General features: G+C 45.1%; 1 protein-coding gene across 2 annotated transcripts in view; it reads left to right on the top strand.

The window, feature by feature from the left end:
- LOC122563454 (proto-oncogene tyrosine-protein kinase LCK-like) overlaps positions 1-25,359 on the top strand; it is a 156,205-nt gene that overhangs the window by 80,903 nt on the left and 49,943 nt on the right. For both annotated transcript variants that reach the window (XM_043717198.2, XM_043717199.2), the window contains exon 9: positions 1,580-1,759. In XM_043717198.2, coding sequence (XP_043573133.1) covers positions 1,580-1,759 — 180 coding nt within the window. The remainder of the gene's footprint in view (positions 1-1,579; positions 1,760-25,359) is intronic.

The following is a 25,359-nucleotide window of genomic DNA, read 5'->3' as shown; positions in this document are numbered from 1 at the left end:
AACCCCCACCAACCTCCGCCCGGGATTGTACCCCCCCCCTCCCCCACGCCCACCAGCCTCCGCCCAGGATTGTACTCCCCACCCACACCAGCCTCCGCCCAGGACTGTACCAACACCCCCCACCCCACCAGCCTCCACCCAGGACTGTAACCCCCTCCACCCCCACCAGCCTCCGCCCGGGATTGTACCAACACCCCCCACCCCACCAGCCTCCACCGGGGACTGTAACCCCCTCCACCCCCACCAGCCTCCGCCCGGGACTGTACCAACCCCCCCCACCACCAGCCTCTGCCCGGGACTGTATCTCCCCTCCACCCCCACCAGCCTCCACCTGGGACTGTACCCCCCCCCCCCCACCCCCACCAGCCTCCGCCCGGGACTGTACCATTCCCCAACCCCCACCAGCCTCTGCCCGGGATTGTACCCCCCCTCCCCCACCCCCACCAGCCTCCGCCCGGGACTGTATACCCCCCCACCCCCACCAGCCTCTGTCCGGGATTGTACTCCCTCCCCCACCCCCACCAGCCTCCGCCCGGGACTGTACACCCCCCACCCCCACCAGCCTCTGCCCAGGACTGCTTCCATACCATGCAGCCAAGCTGTCTATCTCTTTCCTGTTCTCTGTCTTGTCACCGTTTGAGATCCGACCCACTACGGTGGTGTCATCAGCAAATTTGTATGTGGAGTTGGAACTGAATTTGGCCGCACAGTCTGAGTGTATAAAGAGTAGAGTAAGAGGCTGAGTACACAGCCTTGTAGGGTACTGATGTTGAGGATTACTGTTGAGGATGTATTGTTGTCCATCCTTACTGATTGGTTCTGTTAGCTTTTATCACAAACCCATATTTTAACTGCAGATGACAGCAGATGGAACGTTCCTGATCGCAGGTGAATTAGACATCGTGAAGACAGTTTACCTACAGTACCAGAATTAGTAAAGGCACATTGTCACACTCTCTCATTGGAGAGAACAGCGGTGGTGGGTTAACCTGAAGGTCCCTGCTCCTCAGGTGAAGGGAAAGTTTGAGTTTATGACATTTGCAGCTGGTCCAGGAATTTAATCTGTGCTGTTGGTATCACTTTGTATTGCAGACCAACTGCACAGCCAACTGAGCTAATGGACTGCTTATCAGGCTAACAGCGTTCCCAAAGATAGGAATTGTATAAGCCTTAAAAAGTTGTATTTTTTATTCTGCCATGGAATTTGACAGCTCTGACTGAACCAGGATTATATCTCATCCCTGGTTGGCCTTGCGAATGAGCTATCTTCTTGAACTGCCACAGTCTCTGGAGTAGGGATTCCCACAGTTCTGTTCAGAAGAGAGATCCAGGATTGTGTATGTTTGCTGCTGTCCAAGCCTTACTGAAATGATGATTAAATCTGACACCAAAAAAAAGATGAAAATTCCCCTGCTCCCCAACAGATTTGTGGTTTTAATGTAACTTTGTACTGTCCAATAAATTAGATTTTATGACATTCATCAAATCACATGATCCGGAATGAGAAATTGTAACTTACTAAGAGCTTGTATCTGTTGTATATTCACAGAGTTTTAATTATTTTATTCTCTTTCGGCAGGTTATTATAACAACTACACCAAGGTTGCCATTAAATGTTTGAAGACTGGAACCATGTCTCCTGAGGCTTTCTTAGCAGAAGCCAATCTGATGAAGACTCTGCAACATCGCAAGCTGGTGAAACTCAACGCTGTGGTCACTGAGGAACCAATTTTAATCATCACAGAATATATGGCAAACGGTAAACTGTTCCCCTCCTGTTAACATTCTCAGTGGAATTATAGCAGCATGTACATTAAATATAGCTTACAGTCATAACTTAGAGATCCTACACTTTGCATCTTACATTTAATGGCATATTTGAAGCAACTGCACATTTTTTGTTTTATCATTATTTAGACAATTCTGTCCATTTTTTCATACTTCTACCTCCCAGGCTATTTCTGTTCTGCTTTCATGGATCCCCATGCTTTTTCGTCACCTATGGGATATAGGAATCACCAGCTGGGTTAGCATTTATCATTCCTCCCTGAAAGTTCTTTCAATCTTTTGCTAAGATCATCTGCAGAAACCGCAAGGAAATTGTATAAGTGATCACTTAAAACACTGCTCTAGTATTTATGGCACTCTTCTACAGGATCTATGGTGGGACATCAGACAATTTCCAACAAATACAACCAAGGTCCTTTGTGGCAGATATGACTCCAACCACCATAGAGCTTTCCCCTGATAGCCACTGACTCCAGTTTTGCTGGGGCTCCTTGATGCTGCACTTGGTCAAATCTAGCCCTGATGTGAAGGTTGACCACTCTCACTTGACTGAGTCAGGAGTAGTCCGTGTAGTTTTAACTTCATTCATAGGATATGAATGGCACTGGCTTGGCTGGCCTTTACTACTGCTGGACATCTCTGGCGAAGGTGGTAGTGAAATGTTCTTGGCTTGGCTTGGAGGAGAACTTGCAAGTTGTGGTTCTCCCATATATCTGCTATCCTTGTCCTTCTAGATGGATGAAATCACAGGTCTGGAAGATGCAGTCAGAGGAGCCTAGCTTAGCTGCTGAAGGACATCTTGTAGTTGGTACACAAAACTGCCACTGTTTGTTATTGGAGGAGGGAGAGAATGTTGAAGGTGCTGATTGGGGTCTCAATCAAATGGGCTACATTGCTCTAGATGGTGTTGAGCATCTTGAGGGTTGTTGGAGCTGCACCCATCCAGGCAAGTGGGGAATATTCTATCATACTCTTGACTTGTGCCTTGTGGATGGTGGACCGGCTTTGGAGAGTCAGAAGGTGAGTTACTCATCGCAGATTTGTAAGTTAGAATCCAAGGGAGTCTGTTTGGTGAAATTGGTGCTGTAACTAATTGAGAATATCGTCTAATAATGAGTACACAAGTCATTAAAATGTGTAGGGAAGTACTAATTTTAAAGATTCTAAAACATCAATCTTGAGACGAACGTGAGACCTCCCTGAAGTAACACCATTCCCATTGCTCCTTACCCTAGAGATAATATCTAGATCAACTTAGAGTCATAGAGATGTACAGCATGGAGACAGACCCTTCGGTCCATGCCGACCAGATATCCCAACTCAATCTAGTCCCACCTGCCAGCACCCGGCCCATATCCCTCCAAACCCTTCCTATTCATATACCCATCCAAATGCCTCTTAAATGCTGCAATTGTACCGCCTCCACAAAAAGTTGCCCCTTAGGTCTCTTTTATATCTTTCCCCTCTCACCCTAAACCTATGCCCTCTAGTTTTGGACTCTCCGACCCCAGGGAAAAGACTTTATCTATTTATGCTATCCATGCCCCTCATAATTTTGTAAACCTCTATAAGGTCACCCCTCAGCCTCCGACGCTCCAGGAAAAACAGCCCCAGCCTGTTCAGCCTCTCCCTGTAGCTCAAATCCTTCAACCCTGGCAACATCCTTGTAAATCTTTTCTGAACCCTTTCAAGTTTCACAACACCTTTCTGATAGGAATATTTCTGCACGCAATATTCCAACAGTGGCCTAACCAACATGACCTCCCAACTCCTGTACTCAATATTCTGACCAATAAAGGAAAACATACCAAACACCGCCTTCACTATCCTATCTACCTGCAACTCCACTTTCAAGGAACTATGAACCTGCACTTCAAGGTCTCTTTGTTCAGCAACACTCCCTGGGACCTTACCATTAAGTGTATAAGTCCTGCTAAGATTTGCTTTCCCAAAATGTAGCACTTCACATTTATCCAAATTAAACTCTATCTGCCACTTCTCAGCCCATTGGCCCATCTGATCAAGATCCTGTTGTAATCTGAGGTAACCTTCTTCGCTGTCCATTACACCTCCAATTTTGGTGTCATCTGCAAACTTACTAACTGTACCTCTTATGCTCGCATCCAAATCATTTTGGATTTGGCCAAAACAAAATCCTCTTTACAACAACTCCTGGCATTGTGAAGAGACGATCATTCTGGTTACTCTGTAAATGAATTTCCTGTGATTGGTTATTCTCACAAAAAATACGATCATAACTGCATTCAAAACCAAAGTGCAATTCTGCCAGAAATTCCTCTTGCGACAAAGGAGGAAAGCTTCGATTCTGCTTTGGAAATATTGAAGCACCGAAAATGTTTCTAACATTTAAGTAAAATAACATTGCTTTTTTGAGGATGTGAAAAACATTGAAAAGCATTTTGTCTTAATTCAATATATTTATAATATTATCATGAAGTAATTTTAAGAGGCCGTCATTATAGATATTCAATTTACATTCATTGAATATTTCACATTAGTTGGGATCAGTTCCATGAAGCTCTCACTAAACTGGATTGGATATTTTACTCATGGCCTAGCATCTCCTCCAAAACATCCATACACCATCTGTGGAAATTGGTTTAGCTCAGTTGGCTAGATTGTTGGTTTACAGAGCAGTGTGATACCAACAGCAAACGGTCAATTCCCATCACTGGTTTGAGGTTACCATGAAGGACTCTCCTTCTCAACCTCTTCCCTTGCCTGACTTATAATGGCCCTTAGGTTGCTTCTTTGACTGGTCAGCGCAACATCGAGGGCCGAAGGGCCTGTACTGTGCTGTAATGTTCTATGTTCTATGTTCTATGTTCTCTAATGAAAGAGCAGCCCCTATGGTCTGGTATGCCTAAGGTGACACAACAATACTATCCTAGTTTGCTGACAAGAGTCACAGTGATTGTTTAAGGAACAAAAGCACAAATTAGTTTGTCCTGAACTCAACTGACATTGACCCAGGAGTGTTCAGGATTATCAGTTCTGCATGTTGAGATTCCCAGAGAAAACAGGAGGCCTATCAGCAAAAAGGTAAGATTTTTAAAAATTCCTTAATGTATTTTGGAGCCAAGAGGAGTCACTTCTGGTTACTACCAGCCAGCACTCCCCAAACCTCTTACAATTGACCCCTCCCCAAACCTAGGCTCATCTTTAATTTGTGATTGATATCTGGAACTTGCCAGACTTCTAGTCCTCACTATAATACTCATAATTTCTTCAGGAAAGACCTCTGACACTTCATTTCCATGGATAAAATAAAACTCCCAGAGAAACATATTGTTTTGGAGTTTTCCTGGCTCAAACTAGAGAGTTTTTTTTATCTTCTGGACAGAAACAACTGCCAAGAGATTTTCAGTGAGGAAAAAGAAACTTAATTTTCCTCTTCAGTTTTATGACTCCACACATGGGGATTTTTTCTGTTTATTATAACAACCTCATAAAACATGGTCAATAAGCACAATGTAGACTGTGTACTTTAGAAGAGAATGTGTTCAATATACCGAGAACACTGAAAAAATGTGAAGTGTACAACAATTTGTTTATCCTATATTTTGAAGAAAAACTAATCTTGTAAAGTTGCTGCATTTCAATGCCTAGATTAAGAATTAACAGGTACTTATATTATTTTTAAATATAAGAATTAACAGGTACTTATATTATTTTTAAAGGGATGATGTATTGGGAAATATTCCAACGTTTCTGTATGTGCAATTCTAAGACTAGTTATTTCCATGTGCAGAATTAACCACCCTGTAATAATTTACATGAACCAGAACCTATGACTGCACTAGTGTGATAATTCAGATTCCAGTCCCAGGCTGGATGGTTGGTTTGTGGTGCAGAATAATGCCAACAGCCCGTGTTCAATTCCCCACCCCAGCTCAGGTTACCATAAAGGACTCTCCTTCTCAACATCTCCCCTTACCTGAGGCATGAATCCTCTTCAGTTTAAATACCACCAAGCATCTCTCTCTCTAATGAGAGGACAGCCCTATGGCCGGGAAGACTCTGGTGACTTTACTGTGCCACAGGATTGAGACTCTTCAATTGAGCAGATGATGCTGTACTTTTAAACACATCAGTGGCAAAATTCTGTTTAAGTAAACTATTTTGATTTGATTAGTTTTATAATGTATCTTAAGATGTATCACTCTCTTGGTAATAAAACCACTGAATCCTTTTTTTTAATAAATGAAAGACATAATCAACAGTAACACAAGAACAATAGAGGAGCCACTTGATATCAGGAAGTTCCACCCAGTCTGTTCTGTATATTCAGCAATTGCTTTTGATATTCACGCTGCAACCTTTATTTAATGAACACTCAGGGCATAGCAGAGAAGATCAGAAGATGTATCATTTGTATAGTTTTCTTCTGTGCAATGATCAAGAATGCTGAGCTCATTATATTTTTTTTTAAAACCTGAGAGTGTGAACATTAATGGTTCAGTTAATTTACAAATACGTTCTTCAACAACTCCAACTTAGTTTAGGGATAGGCGGTGGTGTGGTGGTACTGTCAGTGGATTTGCAATCCAAACCAACATTTCCAGTAATCGCTGTGTGATCACCCAGATCCAGAGCTGTAGTGGCTTCCAGGGAGAAACAAGATGAAAAGGTGAGGGGATTGTCGTATGAGGAGGGATTGAGCAGTTTAGGCAGATACTCTCTGTAGTTTAGAAGAATGCGAAGAGATCTAATTGATGTGTATAAGATGCTAAAGACAAAGTGGGTGTAGAGAGGATGTGGGGCAACCTAGAATTAAAGGTCATAGTTTTTAGGATAAGGGGCAGCAGATTTAAAACCAGAGCTGAGAAAAAATTGCTTCTCTCAAAGAATTGTGAATCTGTGGAGTTCACTACCCCAGAGTGTGGTGGATGCTCAGTGAGACACTGAGTAAATTTAAGGAGGTGATAGACAGATGTTTAATTACTAATAGATTGAAAGGTTATGGAGATTGAGCAGGAAAGTGCAGTTGAAGCTGTGATGAGATAAATCGTGATCATGTTGAATGACAGAATAGGCTCGAGGGGCCGAATGGCCTACTCTTGTTCCTAGTTCTTATGTTCCTGAAGGGGCCACCAATGTGCATTGCCTTGTGTAGAACTTCCCACTGACTAGAAGCCAAGGCTAATGTTCTGGAGATGGGTGCAAATCCCATTATGGCAGATGGTGAAATTTAAATTCAATAAAAATATTGAATTAAAAGCTGGTCTAATTGTCACCATGCAACCATTGTTCATTGCCATAAAAACACATCTAGTTCACTAATGTTCTTTAGGAAAGAAATCTGCCATGCTTACTGGTCTAGACTATATGGGACTCCAAACCCACCTCAAAATGGTTGACTCTTAACTGCCTGACAGGCAATAAGTGCTAGCCTAGCCAGTGATGCCGTGATCCCAGGAACGCATAAAAAAGATGCTCTTTTAAAATACACACTTTATCAAAAATAATGTCACTAGTGTTATGATCCCAGCTGATGTGATTTCTGGGCAAATCAGAACCCAAACAGGAACCTTGTTTGATAGGGCATATTTTAATTTGTTTTAGTTTTAACAAGGTTTCATTGAAATATAATCCTGCAATGCTGCAGATTTTACTTGAGCAATTGGGCAGCACGGTGGCACAGTGCCAGAGACCCGGGTTCAATTCCTGCCTCAGGCAACTGTCTGTGTGGAGCTTGCACATTCGCCCCGTGTCTGCGTGGGTTTCCTCTGGGTGCTCCGGTTTCCTCCCACAGTCCAAAACTGTGCAGGTCAGGTGAATTGGCCATGCTAAATTGCCCGTAGTGTTAGGTAAGGGGCAAATGTAGGGGAATGGGTCTGGGTGGGTTGCTCTACAGAGGGTTGGTGTGGGCTTGTTGGGCCAAAGGGCTTGTTTCCACACTGTAAGTAATCTAATCAATAAAACAGAAGTTTATCATCAAAAGAAATGAAGATTAAATAGAATGGACAAAACCATCTACATATAATATATTTCAAAGATTTCTAAAGACAGTAAAAGTATAAGAACTAGGAGCAGGAGTAGGCCATTCGGCCCTTCGAGCCTGCTCCACCACTAAATACGATCATGGTTAATCTTTTTGTGGCCTCAGCTCCACCGACCCGGGGTGGGACAGTGGCTCAGTGGTTAGCACTGCTGCCTCACAGCACCAGGGTCCCAGGTTCAATTGCAGCCTCGGGTGACTGTCTGTGTGGAGTTTGCACATTCTCCCCGTGTGTGCAGGGCAGATAAATTGGCCATGCTAAATTGCCCATAGTGTTAGGTGCATTAGTCTGAGGGGAAATAGGTCCGGATGGGTTACTCTTCGGAGGGTCCGTGTTGACTTGTTGGACTGAAGGGCCTGTTTCCACATTGTAGGGAATCTAATCTAATCTAATCTACCCGCCTTCTTATCATAACCCTTAATTCCTTCATTGTTCAAAGAAAATCTATCTTAACTTTCAAAACATTTACTAAAATAGCATCAATAACTTCCCTGGGCAGGGAATTCCACAGATTCACAACCCTCTGGGTGAAGAAGTTCCTTCTCAATTAAGTTCTAAATCTGCTCTCCTTAATCTTGAGGCTATGCCCTCTTGTCCTAATTTCACCCACCAGTGGAAACATCCTCTCTACTTCTATCTTATCTATTCCCTTCATAATTTTACATGTTTCCATAAGATCCCCCCTCATTCTTCTAAATTCCTATCAATGTAATCCCAATCTTCTCAGTCCTTCCTCATAAAACCAACCCCCTCAACTCCGGAATCAACCTAGTGAACCTCCTCTGCACCCCGTCCAGTGCCAGTACATTCTTTCTCAAGTAAGGAGACCCAAACTGCACACAGTACTCCAGGTGTGGCCTCTCCAACATCTTGTACAGCTGTAACATAACCTCCTTGCTTTTAAACTCAACCCCTTTAGCAATGAAGGATAAAATTCCATTTGCCTTCCTAATTACCTGTTGTACCTGCAGACCAACCTTCTGTGATTCATGCACAAGGACACCCAGGTCCCTCTGCACAGCAGCATGCTGCAACGTTTTACCATTCAAGTCATAGTCCTTTATACTGTTAGTCCTACCAAAATGGATAATTTAGTATTTATAAACATTCTATTCCATCTGTCACTCAACGTATCTATGTTCCTCTGCAAAATTTCACAGTTCTCTGCACATTTTGCTCTGCCACTCATCTTAGTGTCATCTGCAAACTTTGACACCCTATACATGGTCCCCAACTCCAAATCATGGATATAGAATACTACAGTGTGGAAACAGGCCATTCAGCCCATCAAGTCCACACCAACCCTCCGAAGAGTAACCCACCCAAACCCATTCCCCTACATTTACCCCTGACTAATACATCTAACCTTTACACCTCTGAACAGTATGGGCAACTTACCATGACCAATTCACCATAACTTGCACATTTTTGGACTGTGGGAGGCAACTGGAGGAAACCCATACAAACATGGGGAGAATGTGCAAACTCCACACTGACAGTCACCTTAGGTGGGAATCGAATCCGGGTCCCTAGCACTGTGAGGCAGCTGTGCTAACCACTGAGCCACTGTGCCACATCATCTGTGTGAATTGTGAATAATTGTGGTCCCAACCCTAATCCCTGAGGCACACCACAGTATAATCTCAGTGCTCTCAAAAAACTCCTTTAGAAATTGAAAATAAACAAAATAAATTTTGCATAGTACCAAAAACACACCCAGCACTGTATACATAACATCACTTGTACAATACTCACACCAGAATCCCCGATCTAAAACCTCCATAGGTTTAATTCACTTGTGACCTCAACTTTCAAATTAGAACTGCAAGTAGTTTCATCCTGGAGTTATCACACACATGCTTAAGTATACACAGCTTTAAGTAATCTCTTCAGGGTTTTATCCCAACATGTCCACTCTGAGACTAAAACTAACCCTTCACTCGCAGATCACTTAGTTCACTATATATCCTTCCCTTTTCAGGAGCACTGGTTTACACAGCCATCCTATTACAAGGATTTTATAAGATTGCTCGAAATCAAAGTAAAACTTCAAATGAATTTCTCTCTGAGGTATGAGTGTTTCCCTTAAGCTTAAAATACAAGTTCCAGAGTTCTGTAAGAAACCTTAAGGCCCCATTATTTATCTTGTTGGGTCACAAAATAATCTAAAATAAACAGAAGTCCATTAGTGTGCACACAAACCCATTCACCCTAAAGCCAGGTCTCAAAACTGCTTTAAAATAAATCACCATGGTTATAGAAATACTTAAAAGTTAAAGATTCGGAAAACACACTGGTTACAAACTCAAAGCTCAGAAACACAAACATACAATACATAACTTTTAAAAACATAGGGTTAGGGTTATAGATTTTTAATTTCCACAGTTTACTTTGTATTAATTTATTTGTTTAAAGGTTGTAAAACATCTAGCGATATCAACTCTTAGTATAGGAATCAATGGCTATATGATCTAATCTCCTGAATTGTAAATTGTGTAACACTTACGTTGAGCAGGATTCATAGACAAAACTTTTCAGAAGGTAAGAATATTTATTTTATGAAGGTATATTGAAGAAAAGGGAAAGCAAATTCCTTGCTTTCTGTTTGAAAAAAAAAACTTATTAATTCATTTTGGTGATGCAACCTAATTACAAAATCTCAAACGTTTATCAAGTAGAATATGTGTCACACAACAGTAAAGTTCTCAGATCTATTTGTTACGTTAACCCACTACGGAGCAATACAGATCAGTCAGTATCACACCCCAGTATAGCTCCCCGTGTCTGCGTGGGGTTCCTCTGGGTGCTCCAGTTTCCTCCCACAGTCCAAAAATGTGCAGGTTAAAGTGAATTGGCCATGCTAAATTGCCCATAGTGTTAGGTGAAGGGGTAAATGTAGGGGAATGAGTCTGGGTGGGTTGCACTTCGGTGGGTCGGTGTGGACTTGTTGGGTCGAAGGGCCTGTTTCCACACTGTGAGTAATCTAATCTAATCAAAGACGTATCCCTCCACTAACCCTACAAGACTACTTTCCTCCACCAACCCTACAAAGAACAAAGAAAATTTACAGCCCAGGAACAGGCCCTTCGGCCCTTCGGCCCATCCAAATCTACTGTCTAATCCTGTCGCCCAATTCCGAAGGATCTGTAACCCTCTGCTCCCCACCAACTCATGCATCTGTCCAGACGCATCTTAAATGAATCTACCGTGCCTGCCTCTACCACCTCTGCTGGCAACGCGTTCCAGGCACCTACCACCCTCTGTGTAAAGTACTTGCTGCATGTATCCCCCTTAAACTTTTCATCTCTCACCTTGAACACGTGACCTCTCATTATTGAATCCCCCACCCTGGGAAAAAGCTTGTCTCTATCCACCCTGTCTATACCCTTCATAATTTTGTAAACCTCAATCAGGTCCCCCCTCAATCTCCTTTTTTCTAGTGAAAACAAGCCTAACCTACTCAACGTCTCTTCATAGCTAGCACCTTCCATACCAGGTAATGTCGTTGTAAAACTTCTCTGCACCCTCTCCAAAGCGTCCACATTCTATTGGTAATGTGGTGACCAGAACTGTGCACAATATTCGAAATGCGGCCGAACCAATGTCTTGTACAATTTTGAGATGACCTGCCAGCTCTTATATTCAATACCCCATCCAATGAAGGCAAGCATACCATATGCCTCCTTGACAACTCTGTCCACCTGTGCAACCACCTTCAGGGTACAATGGACCTGAACTCCCAGATCTCCCTGCCCATCAACTTTTCACAATGTTTTTCCCAAGACTGTGTTCCTCCACTAACCCTACAAGAACTGTGTTCCTCCACTAACCCTGTAAGACAGTATTCCTCCACTAGACAATAAACAGTAGACAATAGGTGCAGGAGTAGGCCATTCTGCCCTTCCAGCCTGCACCACCATTCAATATGATCATGGCTGATCATCCCGAATCAGTATTCTGTTCCTGCCTTATCTCCATAACCCTTGATTCCACTATCCTTGAGAGCTCTATCCAACTCTTTCTCAAATGAATCCAGAGACTGGGCCTCCACTGCCCTCTGGGGCACAGCATTCCACACAGCCACCACTCTCTGGGGAAGACGTTTCTCCTCATTTCTGTCCAAAATGGTCTACCCTGTCTAGCCCTGCAAGACTGTGTTTCTCCACTAACCCTACAAGAACTATTTTCCTCCACTAACTCTATAAGAACTATGTTCCTTCACTAACGCTACAAGAATTGAGTTCCTCCACTAGCCCTGCAAGACTGTGTTCCTCCACTAAACCGACAAAACTGTGTTCCTCCACTAACCCTAAAAATATTGTGTCCCTCCACAAACCCTGCAAGAAATGTGTCCCTCCAATAACTCTACAAGAAATATGTTCCTCCACTAACCCTACAAGACAGTGTTCATCCACTAACCCAACAAGTACTGAGTTCCTCCACTAATCTTACAAGACTGTGTTCCTCCACTTACCCTGCAAGACTGTGTTCCTCCACTATCCCTGCAAGACTGTGTTCATCCACTAACCCAACAAGTACTGAGTTCCTCCACTAAACCTACAAGAACTGTGTTCCTCCACTAACCCTGCAAAAATGGTGTTCCTCCACGAGCCCTACTAGACTGTGTTACTCCACTAATCTTACAAGACTGTGTTCCTCCACTTAACCTGCAAGATTGTGTTCCTCCACTATCCCTGCAAGACTGTGTTCATCCACTAACCCAACAAGTACTGAGTTCCTCCACTAATCTTACAAGACTGTGCTCCTCCACTATCCCTGCAAGACTGTGTTCCTCCACAAAACCTACAAGAACTGTGTTCCTCCACTAACCCTGCAAAAATGGTGTTACTCCACGAGCCCTACTAGACTGTGTTCTTCCACTAACTCTACAAGACTGTGTTCCTCCACTATCCCTACAAGAACGGTGTTGCACCACTAACTCTACAAGAAGTATGTTCCTCCACTAACCCAACAAGTACTGAGTTCCTCCACTAATCTTACAAGACTGTGTTCCTCCACTAACCCTGCAAAAATGGATTTCCTCCACGAGCCCTACAAGACTGTGTTCCTCCACCATCCCTACAAGAACTGTGTTCCTCCACTAATCTTACAAGACTGTGTTCCTCCACTTACCCTGCAAGACTGTGTTCCTCCACTATCCCTGCAAGACTGTGTTCCTCCACTAAACCTACAAGAACTGTGTTCCTCCACTAACCCTGCAAAAACGGTGTTCCTCCACGAGCCCTACTAGACTGTGTTCCTCCACTAACCCTACAAGACTGTGGTCCTCCACTATCCCTGTAAGACAGTGTTCCTCCACTATCCCTGTAAGACAATGTTCATCCACTAACCCAACAAGTACTGAGTTCCTCCACCAATGTTACAAGACTGTGTTCCTCCACTTACCCTGCAAGACTGTGTTCCTCCACTATCCCTGCAAGACTGTGTTCATCCACTAACCCAACAAGTACTGAGTTCCTCCACTAATCTTACAAGACTGTGTTCCTCCACTTACCCTGCAAGACTGAGTTCCTCCACTATCCCTGCAAGACTGTGTTCCTCCACTAACCCAACAAGTACTGAGTTCCTCCACTAATCTTACAAGACTGTGTTCCTCCACTTACCCTGCAAGACTGTGTTCCTCCACTATCCCTGCAAGACTGTGTTCATCCACTAACCCAACAAGTACTGAGTTCCTCCACTAATCTTACAAGACTGTGTTCCTCCACTTACCCTGCAAGACTGAGTTCCTCCACTATCCCTGCAAGACTGTGTTCCTCCACTAAACCTACAAGAACTGTGTTCCTCCACTAACCCCGCAAAATTGGTGTTCCTCCACGAGCCCTACTAGACTGTGTTCCTCCACTAACCCTACAAGACTGTGTTCCTCCACTATCCCTGCAAGACTGTGTTCCTCCACTAACCCAACAAGTACTGAGTTCCTCCACTAATCTTACAAGACTGTGTTCCTCCACTTACCCTGCAAGACTATGTTCCTCCACTATCCCTGCAAGACAGTGTTCATCCACTAACCCAACAAGTACTGAGTTCCTCCACTAATCTTACAAGACTGTGTTCCTCCACTTACCCTGCAAGTCTGTGTTCCTCCACTATCCCTGCAAGACTGTGTTCCTCCACTAAACCTACAAGAACTGTGTTCCTCCACTAACCCTGCAAAAATGGTGTTCCTCCACGAGCCCTACTAGACTGTGTTCCTCCACTATCCCTACAAGACTGTGTTTCTCCACTAATCCTACAAGACTGTGTTCCTCCACTATCCCTACAAGAACGGTGTTGCACCACTAACTCTACAAGAAGTATGTTCCTCCACTAACCCTGCAAGACTGTGTTCTTCCACTAACCTTACAAGTACTGAGTTCCTCCACTACCCCTAAAAGACTGTGTTCATCCAGTAACCCTACAAGACTGTGTTCCTCCACTAACCTTACAAGACTATGGTCCTCCACTAACCCTACAAGAACAGTGTTCCTCCACGAGCCCTATAAGAACTGTGTTCCTCCACTAATTCTACAAGAACTGAGTTACACCACAAACCCTACAAGAACTGTGTTCCTCCAGTAACCCTACAAGGCTGTGTTCCTCCACTTACCCTACAAGGCTGTGTTCCTCCACTAACCTTACAAGACAGTGTTCCTCCACTAACCCTACAAGAACTGTGTCCCTCCACAAACCCTACCAGAACTGTGTTCCTCCACGAACCCTTCAAGAACAGTGTTCCTCCACTAACCCGACAAGACTGTGTTCCTCCACTAACCCGACAAGACTGTGTTCCTGCAATTACACAACAAGAACTGTGTTCTACCATTAGCCCTGCAGGACTGTGTTCCTCCACAACCCTACAAGAACTGTGTCCATCCACAAATCCTACAAGAACTGTATCCCTCCACAAACCCTACAAGAACTGTGTCCCTCTAAACGCCCTACAAGACCGTGTCCCTCCACTAACCCCACAAGTCTGTGTTCATCCACTAACCCTACAAGAACTGTGTTCCTTCACTAGCGCTACAAGACTGTGTTCCTCCACTAACCCTACAAGAACAGTGTTCCTCCACTAACCCTACAAGACTGTGTTCCTCCACTAATTGTATATGAACTGTGTTCCTCCACGAACCCTACAAGACAGTGTTCTTCCAATCGACCAACAAAAACAGTGTACCACGAGCCCTGCAAGACTGTGTTCGTCCACTAACTGTATAAGAACTGTATCCCTCCACAATCCCTACAAGAACCGTGTCCCTCCACTAGCCCTGCAAGACTGTGTTCCTCCATGAACCCTACAAGAACTATGTTCCTCCACTAATCTTATAAGGACTATGTCCCTCCACCAAACCTTCAGGACTGTGTTCCTCCACTAACCCTACAGGAACTATGTTCCTCCACTAACCCTACAAGACTGTCTTCCTCCACTAACTCTACAAGACTGTGTCCCTCCACAAACCCTACAAGAACTGTGATCCTCCACTAACTCTACAAGAACTGTATCCCTCCACAAACCCTACAAAAAGTGTGTTCCTCCACTAGCTCTGCAAGACTGTGTTCCTCCACTAACCCTGCAAGACTGTGTTCTTCCACTAACCCTACAAGAACTGTGTTCCTCCACTATCCTGACAGGAAATGTGTTCCTCCAATAACCCTACAAGACTGTGTTCATCCAGTAACCCGACATGACTGTGTTCCTCCACTAACCCTACAAGAACTGTGTTCCTCCACTAGCCCTACAAGACTGTGTTCATCCAGTAACCCTACAAGACTGTGTTCCTCCACAAACCCTTCAAGAACAGTGTTCCTCCAGTAGACCTGCAAGACTATGTTCCTCCACTCACCCGACAAGACTGTGTTCCTCCACTAACCCTTCAGGACTGTTTTCCTACAATCACAAACAAGAACTGTGTCCCTCCACTACCTCTTCAGGACTATGTTCCTCCAATCGCACAACTAGAACTGTGTTCTACCAGTAGCCCTGCAGGACTGTGTTCCTCCACAACCCTTCAAGAACTGTGTTCCTCCACTAACCCTACAAGAACTGTGTCCATCCACTAACCCAACAAGTACTGAGTTCCTCCACTAACCCTGCAAGACTGTGTTCTTCCATGCACCCAAAAGACTATGTTCCTCCGCTAACCCTACAAGAACTGTATCCCTCCACTAACCCTACAAGAACTGTGTCCCTCCAAAAGCCCTACAAGACTGTGTTCCTCCACTAACCCTACAAGAACTGTGTCCCTCCACAAACCCTACAAGATTGTGTTCATCCGCTAACCCTACAAGAACTATGTCCCTCCACAAACCCTACAAGACCATGTTCTTCCACTCGCCCTTCAAGACTGTGTTCCTCCACTAACCCTACAAGAACTGTGTTCCTCCACTAGCCCTACAAGACTGTGTTCCTCCACTAACCTTACAAGACTATGGTCCTCCACTAACCCTACAAGAACAGTGTTCCTCCACGAGCCCTATAAGACTGTGTTCCTCCACGAACCCTACAAGAACTGAGTTCCACCACAAACCCTACAAGAACTGTGTTCCTCCACTAACCTTACAAGACTGTGTTCCTTCACTAGCCCTACAAGAGTGTTATTCTCCACTAACCCTACAAGAACTGTGTTCCTCCACTAACCCTACAAGAACTGTGTCCCTCCACAAACCCTACCAGAACTGTGTTCCTCCACGAACCCTTCAAGAACAGTGTTCATCCACTAGCCCTACAAGACTGTGTTCCTCCACAAACCCTTCAAGAACAGTGTTCCTCCAGTAGACCTGCAAGACTATGTTCCTCCACTCACCCGACAAGACTGTGTTCCTCCACTAACCCTTCAGGACTGTTTTCCTGCAATCACAAACAAGAACTGTGTTCCTTCACTACCTCTTCAGGACTATGTTCCTCCAATCGCACAACTAGAACTGTGTTCTACCAGTAGCCCTGCAGGACTGTGTTCCTCCACAATCCTTCAAGAACTGTGTTCCTCCACTAACCCTACAAGAACTGTGTCCATCCACAAACCCTACAAGAACTGTGTCCCTCCACTACCTCTTCAGGACTATGTTCCTCCAATCGCCCAACTAGAACTGTGTTCTACCATTAGCCCTACAAGACTGTGTTCCTCCGCTGACCCTACAATAACTGTGTTCATCCACTAACCCAACAAGTACTGAGTTCCTCCACTAACCCTGCAAGACTGTGTTCTTCCATGCACCCAAAAGACTGTGTTCCTCCGCTAACCCTACAAGAACTGTATCCCTCACTAACCCTACAAGAACTGTGTCCCTCCAAAAGCCCTACAAGACTGTGTTCCTCCACTAACCCTACAAGAACTGTGTCCCTCCACAAACCCTACAAGACTGTGTTCATCCACTAACCCTACAAGAACTATGTCCCTCCACAAACCCTACAAGACCATGTTCTTCCACTCGCCCTTCAAGACTGTGTTCCTCCACTAACCCTACAAGAACTGTGTTCATCCACTAACCCAAAAGACTGAGTTCCTCCACTAACCCTACAAAACTGTCTTCCTCCACTTACCGTACAAGACTGTGTTCCTCCACTAACCCTACAAGAACTGTGTTCTTCCACTAGCCCTGCAAGACTATGTTCCTCCACTAACTCTACAAAAGTGTGCTTCTCCACTGTCCCTACAAGACTGTATTCCTCCACTAACCTTACAACAACTGTGTTCCTCCACTAACCCTGCAAGACTGTGTTCCTCCACTAAGCCTACAGGAACTATGTTCCTCCACTAATCATTTCGGACTGTGTTACTCCACTAACCCTACAAGAACTGTGTTCATCCACTAACCCTACAAGACTGTGTTCCTCCACTCACCTTACAAGACTGTGTTCCTCCACTAACCCTACAAGAACAGTGTCCCTCCACTAACCCGACAAGAACTGTGTTCCTCCACTATCCTGACAGGAAATGTGTTCCTCCACTAACCCTACAAGACTGTGTTCCTCCACTAACCCGACAAGAACTGTGTTCCTCCACTATCCTGACAGGAAATGTGTTCCTCCACTAACCCTACAAGACTGTGTACCTCCACTAACCCTACAAGACCTCTGTCCCTCCACTAGCCCTGAATGACTGTGTTCCTTCACTAACCCTGCAAGAACTGCGTCCCTCCGCTAAACCTACAAGACTGTGTTCCTCCACTAACCTTTCAGGACTGTGTTCCTCCACTAACCCTAAAAGAACTGTGTTCCTCCACTAACTCTTCAAGAACTGTATCCCTCCACAATCCCTATAGGAACTGTGTCCCTTCACTAGCCCTGCAAGGCTGTGTTCCTCCACGAACCCTACAAGAACTATGTCCCTCCACCAACCCTTCAGGACTGTGTTCCTCCACTTACCCTACAAGACTATGTTCCTCCACTAACACTACAGGACTGTGTTCCTCCACTAACCCTACAAGAACTGTGTCCCTCCACAAACCCTACAAGAACTGTATCCCTCCACAAACCCTACAAGAACTGTGTCCCTCCACTAGCCCTGCAAGACTATGTTCTTCCACTAACCCTACAAGACTGTGTAACTCCACTTACCCTACAAGACCATGTTCCTCCACTAGCCCTTCAAGACTGTGTTCCTCCACTAACCCTACAAGAACTGTATCCCTCCACAAACCCTACAAGAACTGTGTCCCTCCACTCGCTCTACAAGACTGTGTTCCCCCACTAATCCTACAAGAACTGTGTTCCTCCACTATCCCGACAGGAAATGTGTTCCTCCACTAACCCTATAAGAACTGTGTTCCTCCACTAACTCTACAAGAACTGTGTCCATCCACAAACCCTACAAGACTGTGTTCTTCCACTAACCCTACAGGAACTATGTTCCTCCACTTACCCTACAACACTGTCTTCCTCCACTAACTCTACAGGACTGTGTTCCTCCACTAACCCGACAAGAACTGTGTCCCTCCACAAATCCTACAAGAACTGTATCCCTCCATAGACCCTACAAGAACTGTATCCCTCCACTAACCTTACAAGACTGTGTTCCTTTAAGGGCCCTGCAAGATTATATTCCTCCACTAACCCTGCAAGAACTATGTTCCTCTATTAATCGTTTATGACTGTGTTCCTCCACGAACCCTACGCGAACTATGTTCCTCCACTAGCCCTACAAGAACGGTGTTCCTCCACTAACCCTGCAAGACTGTATTCCTCCACTAACCCGATAAGAACTGTATCCCTCCACAAACCCTACATGAACAGTATCCCTCCACTAACCCTACAAGACTGTGTCCCTCTACTTACCCTACAAGAACTATGTTCCACCACTAATCATTTAGGACTGTGTACTATCCCTGAAAGACTGTGTTCCTTCACTAACCCTTCAAGAACTGTGTTCCTCCATTAACCCTACAAGACCATGTTTTTCCACTGGCCCTTCAAGACTGTGTTCCTCCACTAACCCTACAAGAACTGTGTTCATCCACTAACCCAAAAGACTGAGTTCCTCCACTAACCCTACAAAACTGTCTTCCTCCACTTACCGTACAAGACTGTGTTCCTCCACTAACCCGACAAGAACTGTGTTCCTCCACTATCCTGACAGGAAATGTGTTCCTCCACTAACCCTACAAGACTGTGTTCCTCCACTAACCCGACAAGAACGGTGTCCCTCCACAAACCCTACATGAACAGTATCCCTCCATGAGCTCTACAAGACTGTATTCCTCCACTAACTCTACAAGACTGTGTTCCTCCACTTACCCTACAAGACTGTGTCCCTCCACTAGCCCTACAAGACTGTGTTCCTCCACTAACCTTTCAGGACTGTGTTCCTCCACTAACCCTAAAAGAACTGTGTTCCTCCACTAACTCTTCAAGAACTGTATCCCTCCACAATCCCTATAGGAACTGTGTCCCTCCACTAGCCCTGCAAGACTGTGTTCCTCCACGAACCCTACAAGAACTATGTCCCTCCACTAATCCTACAAGAACTATGTCCCTCCACCAACCCTTCAGGACTGTGTTCCTCCACTTACCCTACAAGACTATGTTCCTCCACTAACACTACAGGACTGTGTTCCTCCACTAACTCTACAAGAACTGTGTCCCTCCACAAACCCTACAAGAACTGTATCCCTCCACAAACCCTATAAGAACTGTGTCCCTCCACTAGCCCTGCAAGACTATGTTCTTCCACTAACCCTACAAGACTGTGTTACTCCACTTACCCTACAAGACTATGTTCCTCCACTAGCCCTTCAAGACTGTGTTCCTCCACTAACCCTACAAGAACTGTATCCCTCCACAAACCCTACAAGAACTGTGTCCCTCCACTCGCTCTACAAGACTGTGTTCCCCCACTAATTCTACAAGAACTGTGTTCCTCCACTATCCCGACAGGAAATGTGTTCCTCCACTAACCCTATAAGAACTGTGTTCCTCCACTAACTCTACAAGAACTGTGTCCATCCACAAACCCTACAAGACTGTGTTCCTCCACTAACCCTACAGGAACTATGTTCCTCCACTTACCCTACAAGACTGTCTTCCTCCACTAACTCTACAGGACTGTGTTCCTCCACTAACCCGACAAGAACTGTGTCCCTCCACAAATCCTACAAGAACTGTATCCCTCCATAGACCCTACAAGAACTGTATCCCTCCACTAACCTTACAAGACTGTGTTCCTTTACTAGCCCTGCAAGATTATATTCCTCCACTAACCCTACAAGAACTATGTTCCTCTATTAATCGTTTACGACTGTGTTCCTCCACGAACCCTACGCGAACTATGTTCCTCCACTAGCCCTACAAGAACGGTGTTCCTCCACTAACCCTGCAAGACTGTATTCCTCCACTAACCCGATAAGAACTGTATCCCTCCACAAACCCTACATGAACAGTATCCCTCCACTAACCCTACAAGACTGTGTCCCTCTACTTACCCTACAAGAACTATGTTCCTCCACTAATCGTTTAGGACTGTGTACTATTCCTGAAAGACTGTGTTCCTTCACTAACCCTTCAAGAACTGTGTTCCTCCATTAATCCTACAAGAACTGTATCCCTCCACAAACCCTACAAGAACTGTGTCCCTCCACTAGCTCTACAAGACTGTGTCCCTCCACTAGCCCTGCAAGTCTGTGTTCCTCCACTAAACCTACAAGAACTGCATCCCTCCACAAACCCTACAAGAACTGTGTCCCTCCACTAGCCCTGCAAGACTGTTTTCCTTCACGAATCCTACAAGAACTATGTCCCTCTACCAACCCTTCAGGACTGTAGAACATAGAAATTTGAAAAATACAGCGCAGTACAGGCCCTTTGGCCCTCGATGTTGTGCCGATCCAAGCCCACCTAACCTACACTAGCCCACTATCCTCCATATGCCTATCCAATGCCCGTTTAAATGCCCATAAAGAGGGAGTGTCCACCACTGCTACTGGCAGGGCATTCCATGAACTCACAACTTGTTGAGTAAAGAACCTACCCCTAACATCTGTCCTATACCTACCCCCTCTTAATATAAAGCTATGCCCCCTTGTAATAGCTGACTCCATACGTGGAAATAGATTCTCACTGTCGACCCTATCTAAACCCCTAATCATCTTGTACACCTCTATCAAGTCACCCCTAAACCTTCTTTTCTCCAATGAAAACAACCCCAAGTGCCTCAGCCTTTCCTCATACGATCTTCCTACCATACCAGGCAACATCCTGGTAAACCTCCTCTGCACCCATTCCAGTGCCTCCACATCCTTCCTATAGTATGGCGACCAAAACTGAACACAATACTCCAGATGCGGCCGCACCAGAGTCTTATACAACTGCAACATGACCTCAGGACTCCGGAACTCAATTCCTCTACCAATAAAAGCCAGTACGCCATATGCATTCTTCACCGCACTATTTACCTGGGTGGCAACTTTCAGAGATCTGTGTACATGGACACCAAGATCCCTCTGCTCATCCACACTACCAAGTATCTGACCATTAGCCCAGTACCCCATCTTTTTGTTACTCTTACCAAAGTGAATCACCTCACACTTAGCTACATTGAACTCCATTTGCCACCTTTCTGCCCAGCTCTGCAACTTATCTATATCCCGCTGTAACCTGACACATCCTTCCTCACTGTCAACAACTCCACCGACTTTCGTATCATCCGCAAACTTGCTCACCCAACCTTCTCGCCCCTCCTCCAGGTCATTTATAAAAATGACAAACAGCAATGGTCCCAAAACAGATCCTTGCGGAACACCGCTAGTAACTGCACTCCAAGATGAACCTTTACCATCAACTACTACCCTCTGTCTTCTTCCAGCCAGCCAATTCCTAATCCAAACCTCCAACTCACCCTCAATGCCATACCTCCGTATTTTTTGCAGTAGCCTACCATGGGGAACCTTGTCAAACGCCTTACTAAAATCCATATACACCACATCTACCGCTTTATCCTCGTCTGCCTCCTTAGTCACCTTCTCAAAGAATTCAATAAGGTTTGTGAGGCACGACCTGCCCTTCACAAAACCATGCTGACTATCCTTGATCACATTATTCCTATCCAGATGTTCATAAATCCGATCCCTTACAATTCTCTCTAAGACTTTGCCCACAACAGAAGTGAGACTCACCGGCCTATAGTTACTAGGGTTATCCCTACTCCCCTTCTTGAACAAGGGAACCACATTTGCTATCCTCCAGTCTTCTGGCACTATTCCTGTAGACAATGAGGACATAAAAATCAAGGCCAATGGCTCTGCAATCTCCTCCCTTGCTTCCCAGAGAATCCTAGGATAAATGCCATCAGGCCCAGGGGACTTATCTATTTTCACCCTTTCCAGAATTTCCAACACCTCTTCCCTACATACCTCAAAGCCATCCATTCTACTTAATTGTGACTCAGTATTCACATCGGCAACAATGTCCTGTTCCTGAGTGAAGACTGACGAAAAGTCCCCCACAACAACCACCCTATTACTTTCACTCTTCTCCTGAATCATCCGCGCAATCCTTTCTTCTACATCTCTAGGACTATTAGAAGGCCTGTAGAAAACTCCTAACAGGGTGACCTCACCTTTCCTATTCCTAACCTCAGCCCAAACTACCTCAGATGGCGAGTCTTCATCCATCGTCCTTTCCACTGCTGTAATACTATCTTTGACAAGCAATGCCACACCTCCCCCTCTTTTACCCCCACCTCTGACCCTACTAAAACATTTAAACCCTGGAACCTGCAACAACCAATCCTGTCCCTGTTCTACCCATGTCTCCGTAATAGCCACAACATCGAAATCCCAGGTACCAACCCACGCTGCAAGTTCACCGACCTTATTTCGTATACTTCTTGCATTGAAGTATACACACTTCAAGCCACTTTCCTGTTACAGGCACCCTCCTTTGAGATTGATGCCATGTTCCTAACCTCCCTACACTCCACTGTGTTCCTCCACTAACCCTACAAGAACTATGTTCCTCCACTTACCCTACAAGACAGTGTTCCTCCACTAACTCTACAGGACTGTATCCCTCCACAAACCCTACAAGAACTGTATCCCTCCACTAGCTCTGCAAGTTTGTATTGCTTCACTAGCCCTACAAGACAATATTCCTACACTAGCCCTGCAAGACTGTGTTCCTCCACTAATCCTGCAAGAACTATGTCTCTCCACTAACCTTAAGGACTCTGTTCCTCCACGAACCCTACAAGAACTGTGTTCCTCCACTAACCCTACAAGAACTGTATCCCTCCACAAACCAGACAAGAACTGTGTCCCTCCACTAGCTCTACAAGACAATATTCCTACACTAGCCCTGCAAGACTGTGTTCCTCCATGAACCCTACAAGAACTGTGTTCCTCCACTAATCCTACAAGAACTATGTCTCTCCACCAACCCTTAAGGACTCTGTTCCTCCACTAACCCTACAAGAACTATGTTCCTCCACGAACCCTACAAGAACTGTGTTCCTCCACTAACCCAACAAGAACTGTATCCCTCCACAAACCTTACATGAACTGTATCCCTCCACTAGCTCTACAAGACTGTATTCCTCCACTAACCCTACAAGAACTGTGTTCCTCCACTAACCCGACAAGAACTGTATCCGATCCACAAACCCTACATGAACTATATCCCTCCACTAACCCTACAAGACTGTGTTCCTCCAATAACCCTGCAAGACTGTGTTCCTCCACTCACCCTACAAGAACTGTGTTCCTCAACTAGCCCTGCAAGGACTGTGTCTCTCCACTAACCCTATAATATTGTGTTCCTCCATTGACCTTTCAGGACTGTTTTCCTCCACTAACCCTGCAAGAACTGTGTCCCTCAACAAAGCCTACAAGAACTGTGTCCCTCCACCAACCCTTCAGGACTGTGTTCCTCCACTAATCCTACAGGAACTATGTTCCTCCACTTATCCTACCAGACTGTGTTCCTCCACTAACGCTACAAGACTGTGTTCCTCCACAACCCCTACAAGAACTGTGCTCCTCCACTAACCCTACAAGACTGTGTTACTCCATTAACTCTACAACAACTATATTCCTCCACTAACCCTTCAAGACTGTGTTCCTCCACTAACCCTACAAGAACTGTATCCCTCCACAAACCCTACAAAAACTGTGTCCTTCCATTAGCTCTACAAGACTGTGTTCCTCCACTAACCCTGCAAGACTGTGTTCCTCCACTAACCCTACAAGAACTGTGTTCCTCCACTATCCTGTTAGGAAATGTGTTCCTCCACTAACCCTACAAGACTGTGTTCCTCCACTAACCCTACAAGAACTGTGTTCCTCCACTATCCTGATAGGAAATGTGTTCCTCCACTAACCCTACAAGACTGTGTTCCTCCACTAACCCAACAAGAACTGTATCCCTCCACAAACCCTACATGAACAGTATCCCTCCACGAGCTCTACAAGACTGTGTTACTCCACTAGACCTACAAGACTGTGTTACTCCACTTACCCTACAAGACCATGTTCCTCCACTAGCCCTTCAAGACTGTGTTCCTCCACTAACCCTACAAGAACTGTATCCCTTCACAAACCCTACAAAATCTGTGTCCCTCCACTACCTCTACAAGAACTGTGTCCCTCCACAAACCCTACAAGGACTGTATCCCTCCACAAACCCGACAAGAACAGTGTCCCTCCATTGGCCCTGCAAGACTGTGTTCTTCCACTAACCCTTCAAGAACGGTGTTCCTCCACTAGCCCTACAAGGCCATGTTCCTCCACTAGCCCTTCAAGACTGTGTTCCTCCATTAAGCCTACAAGAACTGTATCCCTCCACAAACCCTTCAAAACTGTGTTCCTCCAATCACATAACAAGAACTGTGTTCCTCTACTAACCGTTCAGGACTATGTTCCTCAAATCACCCAACAGAAACTTTGTTGTACCATTAGCCCTACAAGACTGTGTCCCTCCACAAACCCTACAAGAACTGTGTCCCTCCACAAACCCTACATGAACAGTATTCCTCCACTAACCCTACAAGAACTGTATTCCTCCACTAACCCTACAAGACTGTGTTCCTCCACTAACCCTACCAGAACTGTGTCCCTCCAC

Source organism: Chiloscyllium plagiosum, unplaced genomic scaffold, assembly GCF_037043375.1.
Source record: "Chiloscyllium plagiosum isolate Xiang-an unplaced genomic scaffold, Cpla_swu_hap1 HiC_scaffold_30, whole genome shotgun sequence".
NCBI lineage: Eukaryota > Metazoa > Chordata > Chondrichthyes > Orectolobiformes > Hemiscylliidae > Chiloscyllium > Chiloscyllium plagiosum.
Note: the sequence above shows the minus strand (reverse complement) of the source record. Positions and strands in the feature narration are given on the sequence as shown.